The 26,765-nt window shown below is 45.4% G+C and overlaps 2 protein-coding genes across 2 annotated transcripts in view; one reads left to right on the top strand and one right to left on the bottom strand.

Annotated features, from left to right (window-relative positions):
* LOC149356185 (uncharacterized) overlaps positions 1-26,765 on the bottom strand; it is a 92,235-nt gene that overhangs the window by 51,972 nt on the left and 13,498 nt on the right. The window contains exons 3-4 of the mRNA XM_089576275.1: positions 20,599-20,738; positions 19,890-19,999 (exon numbers count right to left, since the gene is read on the bottom strand). Coding sequence (XP_089432401.1) covers positions 19,890-19,999; positions 20,599-20,738 — 250 coding nt within the window. The remainder of the gene's footprint in view (positions 1-19,889; positions 20,000-20,598; positions 20,739-26,765) is intronic.
* Positions 2,580-7,219, top strand: LOC149356186 (uncharacterized). The gene is made up of 4 exons (XM_089577755.1): positions 2,580-3,677; positions 3,900-3,989; positions 5,077-5,188; positions 7,126-7,219. Exons 1-4 carry the CDS (start codon positions 3,561-3,563, stop codon positions 7,197-7,199), a joined length of 393 nt encoding a protein of 130 aa, XP_089433881.1. The 5' UTR covers positions 2,580-3,560; the 3' UTR covers positions 7,200-7,219.

Here is a 26,765-nt window from a genome sequence, read left to right as displayed (position 1 = left end):
CGAAGACGCTGTACAGCAAAGTATGCAGCCCTCACCGCCTCCCCTCCCTCTCGTAGATGGCCCTCTCCCGAAAGCGGGGTGGCGGGGTTATTTTGAGGACAATAGTTAAAAGCTACGCTGGCTCACGCTCCCCCACTGCATTGATCCTTTCATCCGCGCTGGCGATACTGACCGCGCCTCCTCGCTTCTGCAAGGGACCAGAAGCTATTTCTTGGAAGAACACGTACAGCGATCTTCTGCCCATCTCCGCCTGGAGGCGGCTTGTGGATGCACAGAACGTTACTGAAAAAAGGTGCATTGGCCGCGATCAGTCACGACAACCATCACGAATGTAAACATGCTCTTGGTTGCTAACGACCAAAATAATCATTAATATTCGGTGCATGTGATTTCATACTCATGATTGGATATCATTTTAAAAAGAAGTAAGTCAGCAAAGACAGACGGCATGATCGGTGCTGTGTTACTCTTCTGACCAATCGCAGCTCTGAACGAAATCAACAGTTTAGCGCTTCAACACACCAGAGGCACGAAAATTATTGCGCTTATAATTTCGGCTTGTGGTTACGCTTTTATTAAAGCGGTAATAAAAGCTTTAAAAGGAACAGTTTTGATTCACAGCCAGCGTAAGCTCTATTAGTCAGCGCTGTTCTTCATTTTCTAATAGCGTACGATAAATACCAGGGCGGTTAATTCCCTCCGTACAATTTCGAATAACGTGCACCGGTTTTCGAATAACCCCTCGTTGTGGCACATGTTCCTGAGCAAATAACAGACGAATAGCAGAAAGGGTTCAGGTTAACATGCATACAAGTTAATAAATCAAAATCAGACCAACGAGCGAGATTGTTGACGCAGTAATTTTATGTTAGCTGAAGATGCAATGTAACGCAAATCCCGAATAAATTGCACTCTCATATTTCTGCTCCATTTCAACAACAAAAAAGAGCCCTACTCGCTGATAACCGCGTGATCTTCACCACTAATACTGACAACGCTGAAAAACAAAAATGCAAGAAACTAGGGAAGGAATAATTCTGCATCTGAACTGAGTTGTGAACGTGGCCTGACCATTCCATATATATAGGTACTTTTTTGTTTAGAGCACTTTTACCAAGACACGAGCCCGTCCTCAGAGTCGCACTTTTCATAGAGCACTTTTGTTGGTCTACTATGAGATCACCAGCATTTGTACATCTGCTCGGAAACTCCTCAACGCAGCGTAAAAGACATTTCTACGTTTCCTTTCCAACAAGTGTACGGATCCTTTCTCTCGGCACAAGATAGCGAAGCCCATAGTAAGAAGTTTTCGAGATAGCTGCATTTCCTGATCATGTTTTGGCGCATACAAGTGTTTCACATAGAAGCAATTCAATTTCAGCTTATTTTAAATTGATAAACAGGGAGCGAGGGGACCAAAGCGATTTAAGTCTATTCGAACTTCTCTTGCGTATGAAATTGTGCTGCACGCCTACAAGAGCAGAAATTAGCTTAAACTCAGTGTACGTGTACGTAACTTTTAGCTTTTAGGTTGTTCCGCGCAGCTTTAATGCAGTCAAGTAGTACTGATAGTCAGAAATGAAGTTGACTACCTCCATTTTTTTTTTTTTTCGAACTGTAGCGCTATGGAAGCATCGAATTCCGCAACAAACCGGGAGCCAGAGGAAACAGTAATCAAGGCGCTTATATTGCGGCAGTGCATTGTGAATTCTTATGGAATGGTTCATGCGTCAGGAAATAACTCTTTCTTTTAGAGGCTAATGATAAGCACTAAACAGTACATTGCACTAGATAGACGCAGCCCGAAGACCCAAGCTGGAAAATAAATGAAACTACGGCGTATAAACCGGCAGGTTTTCCTTCATCATCGTAAGTTGCTTCGGATGACTGAGACTTTTGTCTTGTACGCACAAATAAAACTGAGCTAAAGGACACATTGTATCGCACTGACGAACCAATCTTTAACAAAAGCATAAATTCAGCGGTGGCAACTGCCTATATAGAATAAAATGAAAGCGCGTAAATAGGTTTGGTTTATGGGGTTTAACGTCCCAAAGCAACTAAGGCTATGAGAGACGCCGTAGTGGAGGGCTCCGGAAATTTCGACCACCTGGGGTTCTTTAACGTGCACTGACATCGCACAGTACACGGGCCTCTAGAATTTCTCCTCCAAAGAAATTCCAGCCGCCGCCGCCGGGATCGAACCCGCGTCTTTTGGGTCAGCAGCCGAGCACCATAGCCACTGAGCCACCGCGGCGGCGAAAGCGCGTAAATAGACGGAATCGCCCGAATAACCAGTCGGTTGAAGCGTCTTAACGGATGCTTGCTGGCATAGCGCTGGCAGTGCTCCATTTCTGCTCTGTTGACCCATTTTGAAAATATTTTGAGAACTTCGCGAACACTGGAACGATGCGAGGTGAGAACTGCTGCATCAGCAGTGGTCGACTGTCTTTTGAAGCCCTCTTCTGCGCCATCTTCCTCAAATGTTCAAATTTTGTGAATCCCCTTTTTTTGCCTGACGCTTCTGATCACTCGATGCGGCTTTATTAAATCCATATCTCTACAGCTGTATCTATTTCGATTGAGGTAAACTATTTTTGAACAGAGCGGTTTTTTTGCTTTCTTCGGATTCTCCTCACACGTGCGGCCCCATAAGCACAAAAGAAAGTTGAAATTTCTCGCAGCAATATCACGCGGCAATATCAGTATTTAAAACTGTTACTGTACCTGACATTGAATCAATAATGCTGCAGCATTTACATCGCTTTTTTAGCCGGTTCTGTGAATGATTTAGAAGTACAGGAAGGGCAGTTTATTGATATATATTTCGCAGTGCCTCCTGTACGCGGTAGTACGAGAACTTCCGAATGATGCTCGTAACTTTAAGCTGCAGCTGCTCTGAAAACTATTATGTTGCATACACCACACATTTACGGCAGCATCTGCGTAATTCATACTGCGTAATAGCTGGCTGCATTAAAAGCTTCAAAGGGATACTGCAAGAACTGACAAGACGAGTCTCGCCGCGCTCGTTGTCTCCGATAAACGAAGAGTTGTGCGCACGCCGAAAGCGCGGAAAAATACGTGCACAAGGGCAGAGAGGCGCATGCAAAAATAATAAGCTACCAGCACATTGCAAGGACCAAAGGTCGTTGCCCCGCACGCGGGCGGCTTGACCTTGGGACACTACTGGGAACGCAGACATTCTTTCAGTCAGCGGAGAAAAGGAAAAGAGGGGAAGCGCGGGGTCCGGCGGAACGAAAGAAAGGCACGAAGCATGGAGGAAGGAAAACCTCCTCTGTAATTCCTCTAAGCAAGCTTTGGAAGCGATGGCTGGCGATGGGTTGTAGTTTTCTCCCTTCTCCCTCTTCAGGTCACGTGACTGTCTATTTGGATTGGCCGCTCGCATAGAGTCGAAGACGAAGCCGCTGTTTACCGCGCCTGGGTGCCGTGCGTGCAAGTCGCGACGCGCATTCCTCTTTTCATCTTGTAGTACGGGCCTGTGTGCGTTTAGGTTCTGTTCAGCGATTACTACATCGTGCAAGCTTCATCGATGTGTGATGCTGCAGTGGGCGACATCTTCGCGAAAGAGTCAACGTCTGAAAGAAACAGCGCACGCCAGATCGTCGCGGCGCCCTCATCGTACGGATTCTTTGCGCCCAATTTCAACCGTACAAGTAAGTGACATTTTCGTTTTGTCATACGGGTTGTTTCCTGCCATCAAGTTATGGTGTGTTCAATACAGATTTTTTATCATGGATTGTGTGCGCGAGCCGCTGCTTGTTGCTATTTCTTGTTTTGAGCCGGTCGCGTGCGGCCGGAGGGAGCCTATCGTGTACAACACGCGATCGCAGCGGCGCAATCTGCAGGCGTCTTTCTCATGCTTTCTTTCGCTGCAGGCTCTGATCCTTCGTCTGCCGTGCGAAAGAACATTGCCGGTCGTCTGTTCAACGCCAAGTATTTGTCCCTGCTCACGACCATTTAGTAAGGTAAGTCCAAACCGTAGTCTCCGTTCAGAAATGGGCGAGTAAATTAGTGTGCGCGCTTCTGTGGCACGTACTGCGCGCAGTGCTCACATCTACTGCAGCGCTGTATGTGATTTTTATTGGACAATAATCCCTTTATAATTTTAGCGCTGCAAGGCAACTCCTTCTGCCAGGCCGCTTTTTTTTTTTTGCGAATGGACGGCGTCAATTTTTTTTTCTTTACCACGGAGTAGCAAGCAAACGATAAAACAGTAAACGTGAAATTTATTTATTCATAGGCAAGAAATTAGCAGCTCATTTGTGCTCTGCTCTTCCAGGCATGCGGCCGTTTTCGCTTACACCTTGCAATGTTCTTGCTAACCCAGAATGTGACTTATCATGCCAGCAGTTTTACTGCTTTCGAATGGCAAGATGCGCTTGCTAATGGTGTTAAGTTGATATGTAACTGGTTCTTCACTCAGGCTGAGAACTAATAGAGAAAAGTGAACTTGTTTAGTTCTTTTTACTAGTGAAAAGGTCGGGGCTAGTTGGTGGCCAAACATTAGCTCACAAAAGCGTACAGTCTATGTCACCTCTTTTTGTGCTGTTGTATTCTCTTATGAAAGAGTGAGACTCTAGGTTTGATGTCGCTCTAAGAGGTCGAATAGAAGAATACGCTAGTATCTAAGCTTTTCTGTTTAGAACAATAAGGATTTTGGTTGCACTGCAGTAATCTGTCAACAAAAAAAAATTCTGTAATGAATGCTGTCAATCTCGTAAGCAGTAACAGTATAGTTCTTTCTTTTTTCTGCAGTGGCTGTTAGAAGATATGTTAATTATGTTAGGCACTTAGTGACAATTCACTGGTAATAGGCCATTGTGCTGTAGAAGTTTGTCTACGCTTATTATGCCAGTGCACTGCATCAATTATGCCTGTTATAAATATGTGGCAAGTGCTGTAATGGATAAAATTTGGAATAAAAAGTTTTTTCTCGTTTTCAAACTATTCCTGTCGTTTTTTGAGCATGTGTGCTGCCATTACGTGGTTTAATGAACATATAAGTTATCACTAACCATTACACTAACGCTATAAATGACACCTCTATTGCAGTGCACCTGGGAGAAGGAGGGATGCAAAAGTGCACAACCATTGTCACTCCTAGCACCGAAGTTCAGCCTGGATTCTTCAAAACCGTACGAGTGGCCGGGACTAGATGTGTGTGGTATGTATGTTTTTATGTAATTGGGACATTGTTGCGAGTTCATCACTTGATGTCCATCCGTGAACATAGTATGCTATGTTGCGCAGCTGCAGCCATTCTATTACAGAGATTTTAGAGCTTTTCAATGTTTTCGAGGACTTAGTTCTGAAAGAATTTCTGAATAATGGTTTGAATAATTGTGACCACTTTTTATGGCATGAAGTATAAATGCAGTTTTTTTTCTGCAAAAGTAGGCTGGACTTCAGCAAAGATTTCATATTGAATTAGTTTGAGAGGCGCTGCCTACAATTCATGTTGCTGGAGAAGTCAGAAAAAAATGATGCAGAGTTATGGTAATGCTTGGCAGGGTGGCATGCTACCAAGCTAATATGACTAGCATCGTTTATGCATGTAGAGCTTAATGTGATATGAAGGTATGTGAGGCTGTTCATCTTCTTTGCACTGTTCACACTTTCTTTTTGAGTAGGAAGGTGCTATTCACTGATGTGAATAATTTCCAATAACTCACGTGAAGCCATATTTGTTCTATTTCACATTGGAGTGAACTTAAAATTTAACTAAGCTCACGTGCCCTGCATGTGACAGCAGATATGGAAGGCAACTGGTTTGATAGCCATTCTTGCATGCTGTCGGTCAGTGTTTACAATTTCATTATGCTAAGCATCTGAAAAGATGTGTAAAGGTAACACAACATTCTGTTGTGCCAGCAAAATGTAATTCATGAGAATTACTGCTGCTGCATATGCTGCAAGCATTGGATGAAGCAGCACTGTCTAAATAAAAAGACGAGATTTGTAATTTCCTCAAGAAAAAATAGTGCTTTAGAGGGAGACTGTTCTATGCTGCTTGTGTAGTTAATGTAGTCTGTCAGTGAAGGCCAGTCCATAACCAAAGCTTTTTGCACAGGCATAATGTAGAGGTGTAGTATGAAACAGGCTATGAACGTGAATAAAAAGTATCTTTATTATAATGTGGTCCAAATAATTTTTTTGGTATGACGTTACCTCATGCATGGAGACAACTCTTTAAATGTGTAAGTTGCCCTTGCTATTATTTCACGTTTAGCCAAAAGCTTTTCCTTGTTTTCCAGGAGTGGTAGACTAAGATTTATAGTGCATAGCCTTTGTGCATAGGCCTTTCACCAGGTATTTAAACTGTATCGAAAGGCTGTGACAATGGAATGCACCCAGAAATGCCATCACAGGCACAAGCTTCCTGCTGTTTGCTAATCGGAAATGAATTCACAGGTAATATGTGCAGGGAAAATTACAGTTGGAAGTATCACTCACTGATGCTCAGATAATCACCTACACTTCCCTTTTAGGAAGAAAATTCACTGTATGGGCAACAAAACATATAATGGCATCAGAGACCAGAGACATATTGTTAGCAAGGGCTGCATGAAACCTTAACCACTCTAGATACAGAGAAATAAAAACACGAGAATGGTGGGAAGGGTTTGTTAAACGGCATTTCATTTTATCACCTTTTAGTAGCTTCCATTTCATGCACATGTTTTTCTGTTTCTTGATATGACCCTCTTCTTAGTCTGGCATCCGGGATGCCATACTAAGACTTGCCCGGCCCGTCGAAAGACTCCCGGATGCCAGTCTGGCATCCGGGAGCCTAACCGTGCAGCTGGGCACAATATTCTGGATTTTTCCTGAGAAGCCAGTGTGCTTGTGATAATGTCAGCATATGTGAGTGATTAAGTAGCTGCCATTTAGGACATGTTTTGTTTTTCCTGCATATCTTTTCTGATTTTGGTTCTCATTAATAAACAGAAGCCTGCACTTGTGGCATTGTTTTCATGCATCGCCCTTTATCCCTGCCTTTTGTGTGGTTTACACTTTTAGACCTGAATTAATTAAGCCCATGGTCACGTCGTCTGAGCTTTGTGGTTGCAAAATTCATTATATGTTTTCTTCTCTGTGCAGGTCAAATACATGGTACATACTGCCTCCACCTGTATGAAGAAGACTGCCAGGGTCATTGCTGTAATATGGTGTAGCATGTGACAAAATAAATATGCCGGTATGTTTCTTTCTCCGATTCGTTTATGAATTCTTTGTGTACATTGTGCAGTAGTACCTGCACCTGAACACAATGACACAGACCATCTCACATGAAAGATTCGTCGCAACATTTTGACACTGCCTGCACTTCCAGAAAGACTCGGGCTTCTACCATATGGGTCAACTTTAGTTCTGCATTCAATGGGCAGGTTTACGCTACAGAAGGGTAATAATGCTCTCGTGTGGACAGTATAAATACACCACCGAGTAGTGCATAGATACCCTTTGCAGTAGGGCATTACTTTGTACCACTAGAAGGGTAACTTTATCCATCATGTAAGGGTATAAGCATGCACCACAGGGGTGCAAACTTTGCTCTGTTTATGACGGTATAAGTTTAGTCTTTGACAAAGTAATTTTGCACTTCTATACATAGCATAAATTTACCTGCTAAAGGTGCAAACTTGCACCTTGCATGCTAGGATATGTTTATGCTTTCCTCAGGCTAACATTTACCCCTTTTAGAAAGGCGTAATGTTATACCTAACTAGTTTAAAGTTACTCTTCCTATGTGAGTGCAAGTTTAGGCTATTAGAGCGTAACATTACTCTATGTGCGAGAGCATAAATACTTAGTCTCCAAGAAACAGCGTAACCTTACCCCCAAAAAGGTGTCAGCTCAGCGACAAGTGTTTTACCCCCCAAAAAGACTAAGATCACACCTTTTTTTCTTAGAGTGTAGCTCTGTTGCTGAAGACGTCGTGGAAATCGAACATATCTTTTATTATGGGACGAGTTCACAGTAAAGGGGTGCCGAGCGGAGCACGTTTCTGAGCGCTGGCCAGTCGCGAAGCGCCCTCAGCTGCGGATTCGATACGAAAGCAGCTAGGCCTAGCGACGACTAGTGCAGTCTGGGACCAGCGCGCAGGTCGTCGACCGGCGTTGCCGCAGGCAGTGTCGTTGCCGAAAGATCCACTTTTAGCACAGTCATGCTGTCGTATCTCGAATCTAGAAAGCATCCTTTCTGGTAGCATGGCTGTTTTGTATTTTCTTGTGCGGACGTGAAGTACGCCGAGTCTGCCGGCCGGTCGGTCAGCCTGGATACTGTCTGCCGACGTCATAAAAGCGAACTAAAGAGTGTTCTTGACGTAAATAATAAACCATGGGACAAGAAATGTGAAAAAAGTGTCATTTTTGAGGATCGCTGACCAATACTGAGCTGCTGGTAGAGGTAACAACTGTGATATGAGCAAATTTCTTGCCACAACCGCGCCTAGCAGCTGCCGTTGGCGCGACGTTGGGGTCCGACTCGCCTGGCGCCCGCTAGCTCCGCTGCCGAAAGAGTCGAGGAGATTGACCATACTATTATTTTATTGTGAGATGATTCTGTTAACACTACAGCTGTTTGTGAAAAGTAGGCCGTTTATTATAGCGCAGGTGACTTCGGAAGTGCCGGCCACTTGCTAAACAGGCTATAAGCCTAGCAACGACCACGGCAGCCAGGCAGCAGCAGAGCTCGTCGCCCGGAGCGCCCGCGAGCGGTGCCGTTGCCGAAAGCTCCCAACATAAGCAGACATGCTTTGTCGCTGATCGAGTATAGCTGGCAGTTCTGACAGCAAGGCGATCTTGTCTTCTCTTGTGATATTTGTACACCATCCCAAACAGCGCTCAGGTACTGCTGCACGGCAGCGAAGTCTGACACCGGTTGTGGGCGCAGCTTGTGTAGAGCGGCGCAGCGATGCTTACTGGCATTTTGAAAAATGTTTCGCATCCTCACGCGAACCCGCGAAGGCGATATTAGCGTGCGAACAAAAAAAAAGTCGATGTCCTCACTCATTGGAATCAGATCTGTCAGAATCAGAGCTGCTGGGACTAGATATGCAGTTTGTTTTCATGCGCTGATCAGCCCGCGTGTGAGAAAGCAGACGATGCAGCAGTAGGTGCGCCACAACTTTTGTGGGCCCACGTGACCAAGCGAAGCAGTTGATCTTCCCCCTCTGTGACGTCACTGTACAACTCGGCGTTCCGAAACCGAAACCGAAAATCGTTCACCTAAAAATGCTACAATAAATTATTCACTGTGAATATATGAATCTTTGAGTGTGTATCATGCTTCCTGGAGCCATAAGAAACGTTTGAAACTAAGAACGCGCGAACCACAAATTTGGTGTCTCCACCCCTTTAAAGGGATGCACCAACTAGGCCAACAACAAGCCTTATTATAGATTTGCTGCACGCCTCCAAGATGGTGTTCCTTCATGTCAGTAAAGAGGCGACGCATTCAAATTTTGGCCTGCAAGTGTAAGTGCTCGTCTGCTGCTTTTGTACTGACTTGCGCGCAGATGAAAGATGATGAAGACGACTACGAAACCATAACGCGAGGGACCGGCAGTTTAACATGCAGGATGGTAGGTTTCGGCGATAGTGTACTGATGTAATACAGCGGCCAGCGAAGTTGATTTTTTCGTGCCGCACAGGTTTCTGTTTCTTTCTCTTCAAACGCCGACTTCAAACGCCAAGCAAGAAAATAAATTGAACAAAAAACAGAAAATGGATACGAGTTCTGAGAAAGTGCGAAAGGAAGGTGGGAAGGAATTTTGAAGCTAATGGTTCCTGGGAAATGATAGGAGGTGCAGGGCAGAAGTTAAAAGTAGAACGACAAATAAACGAAGTGGAAAAAGGAAAAGAGGAGGAAAAGAGGAACTGAGGAAGGAAACGATCGGACGGGGTGGAGGGTTAGGGTAATAGACATGATAAAGTGATGCTATAAAGTACTGAGCAATGCTCTGACCACGTGCGAGACCGCCTTGAAGAATGTCACCAGTACAGGAATGTGCTTGAGGGCTACGAGGTTTCCTCTGAATATGTTGATCCGTGATGGTTGTAAGGGTTTAAATCTGTGGATTAGGAATGAACAGTTTATGTATGTCCAAGTTATCACCCGTTGATTAAAATGCTCCGAAGCTGTCTTCTCTACATTCTTTGCTGCGTCCGCTCGGTTGTAAATTATTCTGTGGCTCACTGATTGCCCGGTTTCTCCGATGTCTTGTTTCTGACAAGTGGAGCATAGAAGCATGCACACAACAAACGACGCGCAGTTAAAGCGAGTATTAATATCGAAGCTGAAGTCGCTTGCCGTTCTTTTAATAGTAGTGTCGCTCTTTAAATGCATGCGTGTCTTGATTCTATGTCGAGAGCATGAGCATACTATCGACGAGGGTTTCTTATCGAACCTAGCATGTCCTAGTCTATATTTCAGGTTTTTGTTCCACCTGAATGCTACCCTTGGTGCGTCAGGTAATACTTTCTCTAGACGACCGTTGTTAGTGGGGTATTTCCGCAGAATAATGTTTTTGTTCGGAAGGGCGTTCGAGTATTTCGTTATAAGTGCGGCAGGCCACCGACTGTAAACTTCTGTCTGTTTCTTAAGTACATCGTATCGTTTTAGAGCGGTTGCTTGTTGAAAAGCATTATTAGGGGAGTTCCCGGGTGTTTTTATTGAGTAGACGTGTCTCAAATAGTCGCCGCCATGGGTACACATTCTTCTTCGGCGCTTTGCCTGTACTATAAATATGACTTCCTTACAGTGTCTAGGATGATGGCTAGGGAGATCTGAGTATTCCCACAAGACCACTAATATCTGACAGAAGTACGGCGGTTATCCCAATTCGGACTTTCGGATGTCCGTCGGAAATCCAATTTTTTGCCCAAAGTCAACCCCCGGACGTCCGTCGGACCATCCGATGAAAAACTGCGGATTATGTGCAGTTTATAGGACGGACGTCCGAACGCGGACGTATGGACACTTCTCGGAACATTGCAGGGTAGCGTGCATATCCAGGCTGGTCAAGCGATTACGCACGGTTTTTGCCGCAGGACGTCGGCAGGCGACTGTAAGAACAAAAATAACTAGCAAGAGGTGGAATGAAAATTCATGTATTGCACGAGAAACCTGCTTCCGAAGCGACAAACAGTACAAACAATATAGACTTACGGCAAATTACATAACCACAGCAAACACAGCAACGGTGGTCTGTCCACGTACAGAGTTGAGCACGTTTTTCTAGAATTCTCGAGCGGTGGCATGCAGAGTTAATAATGTGAAATTTATGCAGCATAAGGGTGTAGTGATTGTTTCTGCGCTGGGTTGAATTGCTATGAGTCTGGAGTCCAGCGTGTATATTATTTCCCAAATTCAGTACCTTTTCTGACAATTCACTGTATTTTCTCCACAGAGCACCGTCGGAGGGCTCCAGAGAACTGTGCTCACCCTTCGCGCATTCCAGATGAGTTACGATGTGGAGGCTAGGTGTACGGACGTCAGACGACACGACGCAGGCAAACTTTTTCTAACTTAGTTTTTTTTTTTCAACTACAAGTACCACTTCACGGCACCATGCTGCATTTTCACACATTTGCTTCCCTTAAGTAACCACTCTCGCAAGAAATGTTCCACTGCCCTGCTTATGAGTACAGCGAGGCATAATGGCAAATTGCTTCTTCCTCGTGCTGTCAAACGTTCTTTGCCGAAATTAAATGTCACCTCTAAATGCGCGAGGTACTCATTCGTCGACCTCAAGAGCCACATAATCGGCGAACAGCGCTTGGCGACGAAAAAAAAACCTGCTAATCGAGCGCACGAGCACACATCCACAAAGAACGCCAGCCATATTTGTTATTTACTTCAACGCAGCTCGCTATCAGCTTTGGCTAGTTTTGGCTAATTGGTGACGCCACCGTTGCCGTCTTATTCTTTTACGCGGGCATTCTGCTATTAGGAATAAAAGTACAAATAAAGTTTAAAAGAGTGCTTTTAAAGCGTTTACTATTATAGTTTAACGTTGGTAACCACTGGAAGGCAATGTATGTTAAGTTAAAAGCAATACAGGATACAAGGTTCAAGTCAAGTGTAGCGAAAATCCAATAAAAGCAAACAAACATGATGGCCAGGGCAGCAGCTTGGGTATGTTGGTTATTCATTTTTGACGGAACAGCGCAAAACACCGGGACAAGAGACAAGCGCTGTCTCTTGTCCCGGTGTTTTGCGCTGTTCCGTCACAAAAAAAAAACAAAAACATGATGGACCAGAATTAAAGCGCTTTAGAGTACTGGGGCACTGCACCAAAATCAATCGTTCGCGTTGTTCGAGGCTCGTTTTTTGTTTATTGCGTGAATTCACCCATTGGTATACATTAAGGCTCGATGCTGAGACGCATATGTCCACATGCGCACATCTTGCGGGTGGTTTGTGTGGCATCTGTGTCTGAGTAGATGCCAGTCGCGCGCAACACGAAGTCTGGAGTAAGCTGTCAAAAAGCTAACCATGCTTCCATGGCTGGAGTGGGGCAGAAAGGGCATGTCAGTGGAGGGGTGTATGATGTTTAGGATGCAGCACAGCGCCCACTTGAATTCTGAGTGCAGCCTCCACCCAGTGAGTTAGACCACCGGGAAGGTTACGTCCACGTGGTGGATTTATTGAACGCGTGTAGCGGCGCAGAGATTCTCTTTTAGAAGGTCTGTGTCTCCATATAAAAGGTGGCTTGCTTACACGAAAACAAGTCTTCTGCTTAACAAGCAGCGCCACCCGGGACGTTGATTGGTTGGTTGGCCTGAAATAAAGATGGCACATACCCACTACGGGGGAGTGGCCAAGACAAAGGGGGTGAGCTGCTGGAAACGGGGGTGTTTATAGAAGGGGAAGAGGAGTACTTGTAAGGTATTGGCTGACATATTGGAGGACGCAACGACAGGGGACCTGCCGAATGCAAACAGAGCGCGGCGTTTGTGTTCAAGCGACTGCGCTAAAGAATGCAATGCAGACACCATTCCATGTACTGCTCCTGCAGCTTACAGTTAGATAAGTTTTTCGACTGCAAATTAGAGGTGCAAAGCACAAGTAATAGACTAGATGCCGCCGAGATAATTCGAGGTTCTAATAATAGGAGTCCGCATTGGGAAGTTGTCTAATCCTCCCCGCCTCCGCCAGCAACCAGACACAAAATATACTGGTTTACTGCCGACTGGAAAAGGGATTTTTCTATTCTGCCCGTATTTCAAAATTAGTGCGAAGAAATACACCCCTCGTAAGCCCACTGAAAATCTGGATTCGGATGTCAGTTTTCGGATCTGATTCGTCCTTCCTTCGGATGTCTGGATTCGGCGCCGGACGTCCGTACGACAATCTTGGCCATCTGGGTTGCTGTTGGTCTGTAGGCTTCTTTTAGTGTATGGTTTCAAACAGGCTATCTTCTAACCGGACGGCAGTGTCGGGAAACTTGACTTGCGTTTAAGGGTACAGGAAGGTAAAGTTAATGCTAAAGCGGACTCAATTAAGTTATGACAAGAAGGCTTTTACAGACTCAGACCCTTTTTACCATATCATATAAACGTCGTCTATATAATACATTTACATGAGCGGTTTTTCGAAAAATGAATTTAGAAGTTTAGACTCCAGTAACCTCATAAAAATCTGCATAAGTCGTTGCGAAGGGAGTGTCCATACGTGTTTCATATACTTGGAGGTAATAAAATGATTCGAACTCAAAATAGTGAAGCGTGCGTACCAACTGAAGTAGCACGGTAAGTACTACAGATTTATGCGGCTGTGGATTTTGAGTTAGAGCGATCGAGAGCACGTCGATCCCTTTAATTATGGGTGTATTTGTGTGCAAAGTGACGGCGTCAAGTGTAATCAGTATGCTGTCCGCTTGGACAATGGTTACATCATTAAGCGACCCCATTATTCGAAGAAATTGCGAAATACCTTCATGACTGCTGAGGGTTCCACTGAGTAATATGTTTTCTCCTAATCAGTGAAGGCTATATGTAGTGTTTGATTATATTCTTTACATTTTCCTATCAGCTGAATGATATTTTGAACACGGTCAACGAAGTAGAGAGATGGACGAAAACTCGTCTGGTCGAGGTAAATCATAATATCGCGAAAATTTAAAAGCGAAGGATTGTCGAGTATCCTTTATGAAAGCCTGCCTGATCATTCGGTCGATTGAAAGCCGTTACCTCAGTAAATAGTTTGAAGGCAATGGACAGTAAGCCAATCAGTCAATAATTTTCCAGGTACTTGACGTTTCCTTTCTTACAGATTACGATGATGTTAGCGCTCTTCGGAGAATACGGTATGATCGAGGTCATAAGATATTGTCCATAGAGGGTGGCTACATTTTCTAGCACAATCTTTCTGTCATCTTTCAACAGATTTGCTTATACCTGATCCTAAAGAGCTGCATTTCCACTTTGCATTCCTCCTGAAGCAAAGGAGGTCAATCAAGAGCATACAAGCATGATAGGACTTGGATGCTCGGTTCTCTGGAACAAACATCAGCTGGCTGGCTAGTGAGGAAACGCAGAAATCAATTATTTTATTCGAACCTGCAACTTGCAATCTTTCTCCATGACCTTATTTAAATAAGAGAAGCCTAAATTAAGCCATTTCAAAAGTTTATGAAGATAGGAGAATATTCTAAATTGACCTTTTCTTCGCTGGTTTGTTTCGACTTTTCCCTACGAGAAGCTCTCAAAAATGAGGGAAAAAGGATCTATAGTGTCCATGTGGCAGCGCCGTGAGTGTGGGCCAGCACCTGGTGTGCGCTTGGATGTTAGTTCCAGGATATGTATTTGGGTGGAGGAGAAAAATATTCAAGAGTACCTGGGATCTTTCGCTACCAATCATGTTCATTGGTACTACGAACTCCGTTTCGAAATAGTGTTCCAATGCTACCACAATGAGGCAGCCGGCACGGTAGGATTTATTTGTAGTTTAGCTTCTGTAAATCTACCGCGGATGCCAAGAGGTTTCCTAGTCTGATAGATTGCTGCGGCACCCTTGAAATATTTTATTTTATATGTCATTTCTTCTATTTTTTTATCAAACATGACATAAGTTGCCTAATAGCAAAACGAAAATCAACAAAATTATTGTCGCACAAAATACAGACGAACGGCCATGAGTACAAGAAGACCATTAACAAAATTGGTGACCGAAATAAACATGATTTTATTTGATAGGATTGAGCGCAATAATGTGTGACGGGCAATTAAAATCAGATTATCACTGGAATTGCAAAAATGAATTAGTTTCTTGGGATAAATGAAATGAGTCATGTTTTTTCTTAAAAAATACTAGTTACTTTCGGCGTGGCGCTTACGTTTTAATTTTAAAGTTTAAAGAAAGCTGCTAATGATAAGTACAGCTACCTTTATGTCGATGATCAGGATAGGGTAAAAAGATTGGCTCTTCTGAGATGCCGATGCACGTCAGTGCCGAAGCTTAATGGTACCTCGTCCAGAGCAGCACAGACGCAGCACGAGGCGCCAGCCCGAAATGCATAAGTGCCCCTAAGCAGCGTATCCAGTACAACATTTCTAGTAAGAATAGCCAACTCATCCAAAATGTCACGCTTCTAAGACGTCTCATTAAAGTATAGAAGTAAACCCTGCAGCTCGAGGCTCCTCGCGTTGTTTTGCGCAGCAATGCGTCCAAACAAGGCATGAGTGTTTCATCTGCCGGTCACCTAGGCACGCCACAGAAAGCTACCCCTCTGACGTCGACGTGCTTAAAAAGAAACGCTGGCTGGCGAAATCCGGCAGATGTTTCAAGTGCACATTTAAACGTCAAGGACCGAAAGACTCCCACCGTAATGAATGGTGTTTGCTGAGTGAAACCACGTGCAACCATACCTACACCCTCAACCAAAGCTGCACCGCAACAAGTGATATGCAAATATTCTCTCTGGGCAAGTGCCGAAGGAAGTCTTCGAGACCTTGTGCGAGTAACGGCAGATTGCGGAAGCCTTGTTAGCCTGCCGTATTATGTGCTTCCGACATCGGGCAACTGCTTACGCTTTTGACACAGAAATGGTATTCCTCAAGAGACCAGTATTTACAGTGGTCAACAAATAGATATATCACTTTCTTAAACTTAACTTTTCGTTTGCGGACTAAAATGTGCACATGGGGTTGGTGAGACGACAAAACTGAACTTTTTAAACAGCCACAACCAGTGTTCATCATCATATTAAAGACAATTTGTTCCCTCATCCAGTTTATCGAAGGGCTGCTTTCTACGCTGCGTGAAGGTGGCAGCTATTATGTTTTTAATACTAAATTCAGCAACAATTTACATAATGCCTTTTAACAATACCTCCATGCGCCAGTTTTTCGCGCACAACCCGTTTCCATCGATCAATGCTTGACACCGCAGAATCACGGCGTCCAGGAAATCTGTCAGTGAGCGTGTAGTTCATGTTCGCCGACTTTTAAAGCAGTTTCTCGACATTCTGCTAGGCGCCCATGGCTTTTTTTATCCTTCGAACGATGTTAAATTGTTTTCCAAAGAAATTGAACTTAAATAAGCAAGTAGACCAGCTTGGGCACGGCATAAATTTCCCCGTTCATTTCCTCATCCAATTTTTAAGCGTAGCGGAGTACTTCGTGTCGTAATTCTGTTGAAACACATATCCAAATCGCAGATTCTCGCCAGCTTATGGAAGGAAACATTTTCAAGAATGCCTGATCAACCTTTTCGCTCATGGCACCTTGAATTCAGTGAAGGAGACAAACTCCACGAGTAAAGGATCAGCTCCTTGCCGTTAGGTTCTCTTGTGTGTGGTTTAAAGTGCGAATTTTAAAAATGATATTCATAGAAGTGGAGTTTCAGGCAACATATACGATGATTCCTATCATTTCTATGCAACAGTCACTTCGTTCGTCTAAAGAAATCACTCTTTTTATTAATCTATCAAAGCCAGGTGCTCCTTCACCTCCATCACCCTGAAACCTATTATTTTCAAAGATGTGCGGGGTTCGAGCGGATCTCCTATTGTTTAGTTCAGCACATTGAAACAGGACGTCTCAGTTCATGGAACCGAATAACGTAAGCCTCGCGCGAAACATGTTTTTCTCGACAGCTTCGTTGGTCGTTCTGGAGTGTCTCCTGCGACGATCGCAAAATCAAACCTCCTCTAAACCTATACTGCAAGAAAACCTGAGAAGAATGGAATGCCCTACTCTTAGGTTCAGCGAGAGCTGATGGCGTTCCATAGCAAAGTTGTGGCCGCGGATCATTGCCATTTCAACAGTCTAGATGACGTAATGCTAACCTCACACTAAGCCTGCGGTTAGTAAAAATGTCCAGTAATATATGGAACCGCAGAATATGTCAGCTCAAAATGACCGCAAGTTGCTGCACGTTATTGTTCACTACTGTACTTCGCGAGCAATTACACAACCACCACTGGCACAGCGATGACTGCATGCTCGCGATGTCAGGCCTCAGTGACAGGAATAAAATTTTTCGGCAAAGACAAACCACTGCTTCAACTTGACATAACTACGCTGCCGTCTGAGTACAAGCGGCTTTTCCGCATCTGGGACACTCAGCACGTTCTTCCAAAGCAAACAAGAGCGCTTCTTGCTCAAACTAGGCCGCGTCTGGGAAGACACCACAGCTCCCACATGGAGCAGATTGAAAGAGAGAAGAGTGTACACTTTAGAATACAAGCAGCACAGCTGGAGTTCTCACGCGACAAAAGTGTTATGATAAGGGAGTAATTACTCATTGGCATCCACCCAAGCGCAGCCATACGGCTACAAAAGAAAGCTATACAGCTTTCCCAGAAACCTCGCAGTTAAAGAAAAATTCTTCCCGGTCCGGGGTTCGAACCCGGGACCACCGCTTCACCGGAGCAGTCGCTCTACCCACTGCGCTAACTGGGACGGCAACCTTATGGTAGGGCGAGAGCGAATTGATCAGTAACTCGAAGTGGGAACAGTGTTGACCAAATGTTTAGGGGAATCCCCCAAATAAAAACTGGTATGGCACAAGAAACGGGGACACAGAAGGCACACAAACACAGGACTGACGCCATCTGTGTCCCCGTTTCTTGCGCCATACCAGTTTTTATTTCATCATGAACCAACTCGCCCAAACTAGAGTTTTACTTGAATCCCCCAAGGTGGAGTAAATTTGTAATAAGGGAGTAATAAGGGAGTAATTGTAGCCGTATGGCTGCGCTCGGGTGGATGCCAATGAGTAATTGCTCCCTTATTACAAATTTACTCCACCTTGGGGGATTCCCCTAAACATTTGGTCAAAAGTGAGATGAAAGTGCCTCCGCGAAACTCGCTTGTCAGGCCGCAGAGTATAGGCAAGTCAAGTGCAGCTCCAAGGCTGTCGATTATTTCGGCTAGTCACGGAAAGTAAGGCGCTCCAGAAGGAGCGAGATGCGATGGCGCGCCCACGTTAGCGGTAAACAACTTGAAGGAGCTCGGAGACGAGTTTAAGAGAGAAAAGGCCAGTTTCAAGGCTTCAAGCACAGCACTGAAAAGAGAGTGTGCAAAACCTGTTTTGGAAATATAGTGCTATTAGCGAGGACAGTAAGAGCAAGGATGAGAACTAGAGCGAGGATTACAGTTGCTTTAACCACTTCAACGCCACTCAGCTCAGAGCCCGGAGCGGGTTGAACACTTGCGCCTGCCGCTTCATGAGATGAAGGAAGAAGGAGTGAGATGCCTGCCTTGCTTTCCAGCTTTGACTATGCGAAGCCTTCTCGGGACTACCGTCTAAAAGTGTCAGATATTTGAGATCATTTCAAACCTCTAGGTCACATTCGATTTCGGCTATTTGCGCTTTCCAACATGCGATTCATGACACTATTACCTATCAGCGTTTCTAGGGTGGATATTCATGTAACATTCCCCAAATCACTAAATTATTGGCAAACAGTTTCGCTTCAAGTTAGGTACTTTGTGTAAGCTCTTTTCTGCAAGGTTATAGACAGCAACCACTGACCACAAAAAAGAGCCATTTAGCAGTTGTTTCACGAAGTGGCGAGCAGCGTGGATTTTACATTGGACCGAAACTGATATCGATGCTGTGTTTATGACAAGCATGTTGACTCAGGTAGGAATAGTGAGGTGTAAGATGGGTAACATCTAATATATGTAAGAAAGTGGGTTCCAAATTAAGGAACAGAAGTTCTTGTCTCAAGGAAGCCGCCTGCAAATGTGCAGCTGTGAGAACTGTCGAGCCAGAGTGGCTTGGCTGCGACCGGAGAGCAACAGTGCTCGTAGAAACGTTGCCTGTGTCCCACAAGGAACATATACAAGAAAGTTTTCAGGGCGGACCACACTGAGCAGTAAACTTTGCCCCGCCGCTAGGAGAAGAGTTCCGTTCAGGTCAGTGCACCTCACCCCAATGTTAGCTGATCGCAAAAACCTGTTCAAGTTATCCCAACGCTGCGAATACCTTCCAGGGCCGGCTTGCACGAAACAAATAACACCGGCTTATTTCCAGTCTAATCTTATTCGTGGTCTAAAAGCTCTCTCGGTTTTGAAGAAAGGAAAGGCGCATAGCTGTTTCATTTTGTCAGTGGACACCTCAAATGCACCACGAGCTCCGACTGAAAGTCCGGTAACTCAATGTTTTAGTCGGCGTTCGTGCGCACTTGAGGCACTCACCGACAAAGTGAACCATCTATGCGGATTTTCTTTTCTCCAAAATCGAGAGAGGTCTTAGACCTGGTTTAAGATTAGACTGGAAATAAGACGTTCTTATTTGCCTTGTGCAAGCCACCCCTGTTGAAGTTCAACAAAATGAGCGCTGTCGGCATCACGGATCCAGCTTGAAAACAGGGTGTTGCTGCCAAGGCAAAAGAAAACAGCTCTTACCCATTGTGGTACAGCGAAGCCTCTGGATGCCTCGATCGAGTCGCAGACTGCATGTTGGAGGTGCCAGGAAACTGCAGTTCTGGCTCGCTGGCCTCTGCATGCGAAGACAAGACGTACGATAGCAACCAATGCTACTTCACGAGGAACACCTTAAAAGAGAAAGAAGGGTAAGAAGAGATCTTGTTAGGCTACGAGGTAATTTTGAATGTGGAACTTCAAAATATCACTGATACGCATATAAATGAAGGGAACATGACACACATTACAGCATAATAAATGTAGGAAAGGTAACCATACATGAACCCTTCCGCTGCGCACCACTGGCACGTATTCAGTTTAGACAATGATGATATTATCAAAATACGCCACTAAGAACATGTTGCCGAGAAATTGTTATGGATGCTTCAGTTTCTTTGTGATTTTATGAGACATCATTAACAGTATGAAGGGATGGGTGCAATATGCATACAAAAGAAACTGACCGCAAACGCAACCCGCCTTTCAAACGCTTCATTCTCTTTGTGCGCTCTAAACACAGAGTGCCTGTTAGAAGTAGTGAGTGTCTTTTAGGGCCCAAGTGCCTATACAGCACTGCTTCTCTTCTGAAAAGAGGCAAAATAAGTAGCGATCTAGCCCACGCTACGCGTCGACTACCCCACTGCAGGAACTCAGGTGTGCTGACCCCTGTTAATAGGTCATAGCGCTAACACTCTCTCCTCCAAGCGGTAGCCACATTGCCAGCAATCGAGGAAAAGTACGTACCGCTCTCCCAGTTCTCTGTGGTCACTATATCCTTGCTGCCGTCATATGTCACGATCCGCTTCATCACTGGCACATCTGCATCGGAGGCTGCGCAGAGTAGATATCCAATGTGTGAGGCGGACACACTTCACCAGCGGCAGAGCGTGCACTCTTTCGAGCAATACTATCAACTTTGTCTGCACTTGATCATCATTATGTTCCATTTTCACCGAAAGTAACCAAGAAAAGTTGTTTGTTGCTGACGCGTGTAGTGAGGCACTTGCAGCACCCCTTAAGCTCTAAATCTGAGGTAAGGAGAATCCTTGTCCCTACCTTTAGAGACATTTTGGTTGTCAGCAGTGATTTGGGAGGTCTACTATAGGGCGGAAAAGCGAATCCGCTTGCTTGGTTATTTTTGGCAAAGACGGTACATGTTTGTAATCGCACTAACCGCTAGTGCGACTATGTATCATTCTGAAGAGCATTCCATGTCTTTTCATTGAGATCAAGAGATAGCTAGAAGAAACGCGGAGGAGGCCTGGATGCATGGAAGCCGCGCTCTTTAAAATAGACCTCACATGGCCTTTATTTTCAAAACTACTCATCAAAAACCGTTAGTACACGAAGCAGGAGGCTGAATTTTATTTGCATAAGATATACCGAACATTTCAAATGAGTTCTTTGAAACAGTTAATTAGACGCAATACCGCTGCTCAGGAGTAGCAGCGAAAGGTGGCGGAGGAGGGCCGCCGGCCGTTTGGGGCAGAAAAACCACACAGAGCCTCTTAAACATTTTTTAAAGCACGAGTTCTGTGCATGTCTCTCAGTCATCACCATCAGCCTCACTACGCCCAGCACATGACAAAGGCCTCCTCCGTATCTCTACAAATCACACTGTCCTGTGCCAGCTGCAGCCACTATATCCCCGAAAACTTCTTAACCTCTAGCGCCCACCTTTCTGCCACCCTTGTTACACTTGGCTTCTCTTGCTTTTCATTCTGTTCCCTTAATGACCATCGATTCCTTGCCTTCGTATTACATGCCCTTCCTAAGCCCAATTCTTCTTTGTTCAGTGATCCAGTCTGCCCACTTCATTTCGCTTATCGTTCCAAACAATTAATCTAGCGGCGCAGAAGAACTCGAAAAACGCTCAACAGAGGACTGGCACTATCTGGTCTAATTTAGTGCAGTTGATTGTAACAAAAGAGTAATCCTGTGCGACAGAACAAGGACACGAGAAAACACTGAGCAAATTTGCACTGTTTTGGTCTGGGCTAGCTGGTTAATTGCAAAAAAGGGTTATTCCAGCGTGACTGCACATGGACACGAGAAAATACTTAACATAGGACGGGCGCTGTGTTGAGTGGAATAATCTGGATTAATTTTCTTTTCCAATGAACAAGCTTATCTGTACCGAAATTCTTAACCGTACGCCTATTCATTTCGATAGCGCGCCGCGTTCACCTCAATTTAGACGAATCCTTTTCGTTAGCCTCCACACTTCTGCACTATAGGCCATTACCGGTATGCTACAGCTGTTATACACTTTATCTTGAGGATACTGGTAAACTGACATTCATGATCTGAGCGAACATGCGAAATGCATTCCACCCAATTCTTACCCTTGTAGTTATTTCGCTGCCGTTGTCCCGACCTGCAGTCAATATACCTCTTACCAGTTCCAGCTCCTCGCTACCAATCGTGAACTTTGTTCCCTTTTTTTACGTTTTATACCGCATAAAAATGTCACGCTTAATTAAGTGCCCGCTTGGACTATCGGCCGCGCAGACATTTCACTGCCGAAAAAAAAAAAAGACCGCTTAGGCTACGCACCGCCCACATGAACTGCTCAGAGGCGTCTTAAATTTGTCCTTGAATCCCGCGTCAACGGCCGCGCGCTATGGGCGGAATTAGACTAAGGGCCGTTTCACATGCTGCGACTAGAACGAAAATAGTCGGCCTAGTCGGTGACGCCGCAGTGCGATTTTCGCACAGTGCTTTCACATGCAACGCGTACCCAGCGAATACGGTCGAAGAGACACGCAAGGTTGTTTGATGTTCGCATGGGCAACCCACGATTAAACGCGACAGAAACGCTGCACGGAATGTGTTGCTGACGTTATGACCAGCGTGTTTTTAGATGGAAGGCAATATTTGGTATGTTTTCATTAGAATAAACAGTTTTGCTTACGCCGCGGGAACAGCTGCCACGTGACCCCGCGCCGAGACGGCGCTTGACGTGACGTCACGTGGGAGCTGTTGTCGCGGCCGGTCTCGACGCGCTCGCCTCGAGACCCGCGTGGCCGCGGCAACAGCTCCCGCGTGACCCCACGTCGCAAGCCGTCTCGGCGCTCCCCATTGGTCAGTCGCAGAGCGAACACACCGACGCTGCGACTGAATTCCAACCGGACGGAACTTGGTCGCAGGCCGTCTGCGGCTAGACCGACGGCCCTCCCCAGTCGCAGACCGGCAGAATTCGCAGCGTCGCAGGCGAGAATCGCATGCATGTGAAACGGCCCTAAGAGGGCAGACTAGCAGTCGTTTTCTTGATTTTTGCGCCTACTGAGGAACGCTATTTTCGTCGTTGTCCAAAGGTACTTTGCACCAGGACAGCAACTAGATAAAAGCAGCAAAGCTAACGCCACGTATGGGCGCGATACCTGAAATTAGATCTTCTATACAGATACCCTCAAAACTTGTATATCAGATACCGATACAAGATACCGAATGAAAATTGATTTCCAATACAGATGTTCGATACTGCATCGTCAATACACCGATGCAGCACTGAAATAGCTATTTTAAATCTGGCACTATTATCTGCTAAATTCATGAATTCTTATTGTATCCGACATGGAGCATTGTATGGAGCACTTGAAAGGGTGCAAAAGAATCTGGCCGGGAAGATTTCTCCAGTTTTTTTTTAGCTCCACTGTCAGAGCATGTGACTGCGTCACCACTTGAGCATTGCAAATGAAGCCATGGTGCATTGAAACAATCACTGCCATAAGGTGCACAGCAAAACTTGTTAAGGCTAACGTTCTTCATGCTGATCGGTCACTGAGCGTTTTATTACACACCAATAACCTAAAATATTTCTAATGCTCTTCGTTTCATACCGCATATTTAACGGTTCCCTCTACTTTTGCCCTGTGCTAAAAGATGAAAGCTCCATGGGTTTGGCGAAGCTGGACAGTTATTTCCCTTTAACTGTGTTCAACAGACGTTTGAGGGTTAACATTCTTTGTTTAAGGCTAGAACGAAAAGTACAAAGGTAAAGGATAAAAGTAAAAGTTGTTATTAGAAAAGCCTACCTTGCTAATCTCCCTAGTTTATACGTTTTTTTACTTCATGGTACTAAGTTCTTTCGCTAAAACCGTTTTTCCTAAAAGAGCCCCGCCATGCAGCCGTGCTTTAAGCGAAGCAAATGAAAAAAGCCTAGGTACACAGCAGCGCACGAGCACGTTTCCATGCTTTATTTTATGAAGGTGGCTTTTACCGCCATAACGTTAAGGGTCCCGTTCAGTTCATGTACGTTTAGAGTAAATTCTTGACTGGTGGAGAACGTGGGGGCGTCACAAGCGCATTAAATTGCTCTAGTAAAGAACCCCGGTAACAATCACACAGTACAACAGTGATGGCGTCACTACAGGATTCCTCACTGGTCGTGCCGTCATTCACCACCATTATATAGTGCATCTGAAGAAAGAAACAGAAATGGGCTAAAAAGAAAAACTGTCGAGCCGGTACTCGAACCGTAGCCCCTTGGTCCTTAATCACCGAAGAACCATTTTTTCCTTAACGCGTCGAAAGAAGTGGGAATAAAATACTGTACAACTCAGGTGATTCGTTACAAAAGTGCGGCACTCTTAGCTAGTGATGAACGATCGGATTTTTTAGTGGGGCTAGATACCGAAACAACAATCGACTTTCATTATCCCAGTCTGTGTCCTTCATTACGTCATGGATTTTTCATCGTTCGCTAGACTTGGTTAAAGAGAAGTCTTGTGAGCAATAAACACTATAATGTAAGCATAATACAAAAAATGAAGCAAAATAAAGAAACGTGTCCGTGTCTGCCAAGTGATAAGCAAAGAGGTCCCCAGGCTGTCAAAGGGACCCGTTTACACTATGACGTCATACTCTACAGGCGGATCTTAAATGCCCCCCAAATTGTTATCAGCCGACAAAGATGAAGCATAGCCACGTCGACTCGAGGATGCTCGAGGCATAGTTAAGAAACTCAAGTTTCACTACAGTATCATGAAAACTACAGCAAGTTGTAGTGTTGCAGTCCTGTTAATGAAAGGAATGCTTCAGCAGATCCAATTGACGCCGCCGGCAAGGATGGCGCCAATCAACCACGTGTGGATGAGTGTGTGATCGTTGTCGTGCTTGCGGTGTAATCAACAAATGTTCTGTAAGTTACACAGCATAACAAAAGTGTTCCGTTTCTGTTAGCAACTACCACAACTTGAAATACACTGTGGAAGAGTATCATTTCTACCATAACAGTCAGCCTGTCTCTTTGATCTTTCTGTCACGGAGTGCGCACAAGCTTAACATTTTTGTATCAGCCGAGAACAAAGACACCTTCGGGGCTCTTGAAGACGACATCCCTGAGAGAGTGCGTGTAAGCGTTTCTGAGCCTCAGGTCGTAGAGTACCTGTCAGCGCTGCACAGCTGTTAGTATACCTGCCCGTAACATTTAGAGGAGGTGCTCGGTGACGCCATCAACCACCGCGCGCGCACCCACAAGCTTAATCTACGCAATGGCCGTCGCCTTGGTACGGTGGCGACGACTACCAAACGGCTCCGTCCATGCCAACAGCACCGACTGTCGTCCTGGCCGACCCCCGTGATCCGGGCACCTTCTGCGGCACTGACGACGTGGATATCGAGGACCTCTGGCTTCATGACCGTTTCAGCAAGCACAAGAGGTGGGACAGTACGCTCATGCTTGCGAACATTATAATTTACCTTGCCGGAACCGCAAGCATATAGTTCGAAACCAAGGACGATCTTTAATCGTGGAATGTATGCAAACAGAAGCTCTGAGACTTATTTGGGAAGCCTCTCGGAGACTTATTTGGGACCCTCATTAGCTCACCGCTAATGAGGAATTTGTTGCTGGTGTCCAATCTTCTATCGAATCCTGCATTTCCTGTATTTAGGAAGTCCTGCTCTTGCGCAGAAAGCTGATAAGGAACATTCGAAGGCAGATAAGGTGGGACACATGCAAAATGCGTTTCTGACGACGCCTTCATGCTTCTCCTGTATAAAGACTGCTCCACAGATTATTCCATTCTACAGGTGTGCCGATGCCTTGAGCAGGCAAACACCGTAAAATTTAGCACCATTTTGACTATCTACCAAACCAGCTGCCAGCTCTTCGCGTGAGGATCTATCGACCTTGCGGCACCTTCGAACTCTGAAAACTTGACTCGGGTCGTGCGCCGTGAAATAAAGGCCCTCACTCCCATTGCCTCCACACCGCCTTCGCCGGACAACACGCTGGCTACTGTATCCCTCATTCAGGCCGTTATTCGCCAGGAGGTTGCAAACATGAGCATGTCCTCTAGCCGCACACTGGACAACCTGTATCAAGACCCGTTCCTTCTGTGGCCGCTGCCGCTACGCCTGCAAATGCCTTCACGAAAGACTCCCGGTACCGCGCAATCCTGTTGGATGGCATGCCCCTGACGATCGGCCAATCTGTTTCGCGTGCTTACGGGTTGGTCACACCCCTGATCACTGCGGCAGCTATTGCTGCACGCCTCCACGCCCTTCTCTTACGGTGATTGTCGTGCCGACTACGGACGCCGCCGTTTCTTGCCTGGCTGTCAGCCACCCAGCTCCGAGACCGCTTCACCTGCTCCTGGGCCGAGCTTCTCACTTTTCCCGCAAACCCGCCGTTCTCGTTCCCCTCTTCCTCGCCGCAGCTCCTCCCCATCTGCCGCCGGCCGCTTCTCGGGAAACCAGGAGATGCCGCTCCAGGAGGTGACGCAGCATTAATGCCCAGGAGTGCAAATCTTCTGCTGGCGACTACTTTTCCTTGCCATCTCCTATACGTCCTTGTGGATGATGCTCCTGTCCATGCCCTCATTGATACTGGTGCCGAAAAATCCGTACGCA

Source organism: Amblyomma mixtum, chromosome 3 (assembly GCF_055824585.1).
Source record: "Amblyomma mixtum isolate Tamu chromosome 3, ASM5582458v1, whole genome shotgun sequence".
Classification (NCBI taxonomy): domain Eukaryota; kingdom Metazoa; phylum Arthropoda; class Arachnida; order Ixodida; family Ixodidae; genus Amblyomma; species Amblyomma mixtum.
The sequence above is the reverse complement of the archived record's forward strand: the minus strand, read 5'-3'. Positions and strand labels throughout refer to the sequence as shown.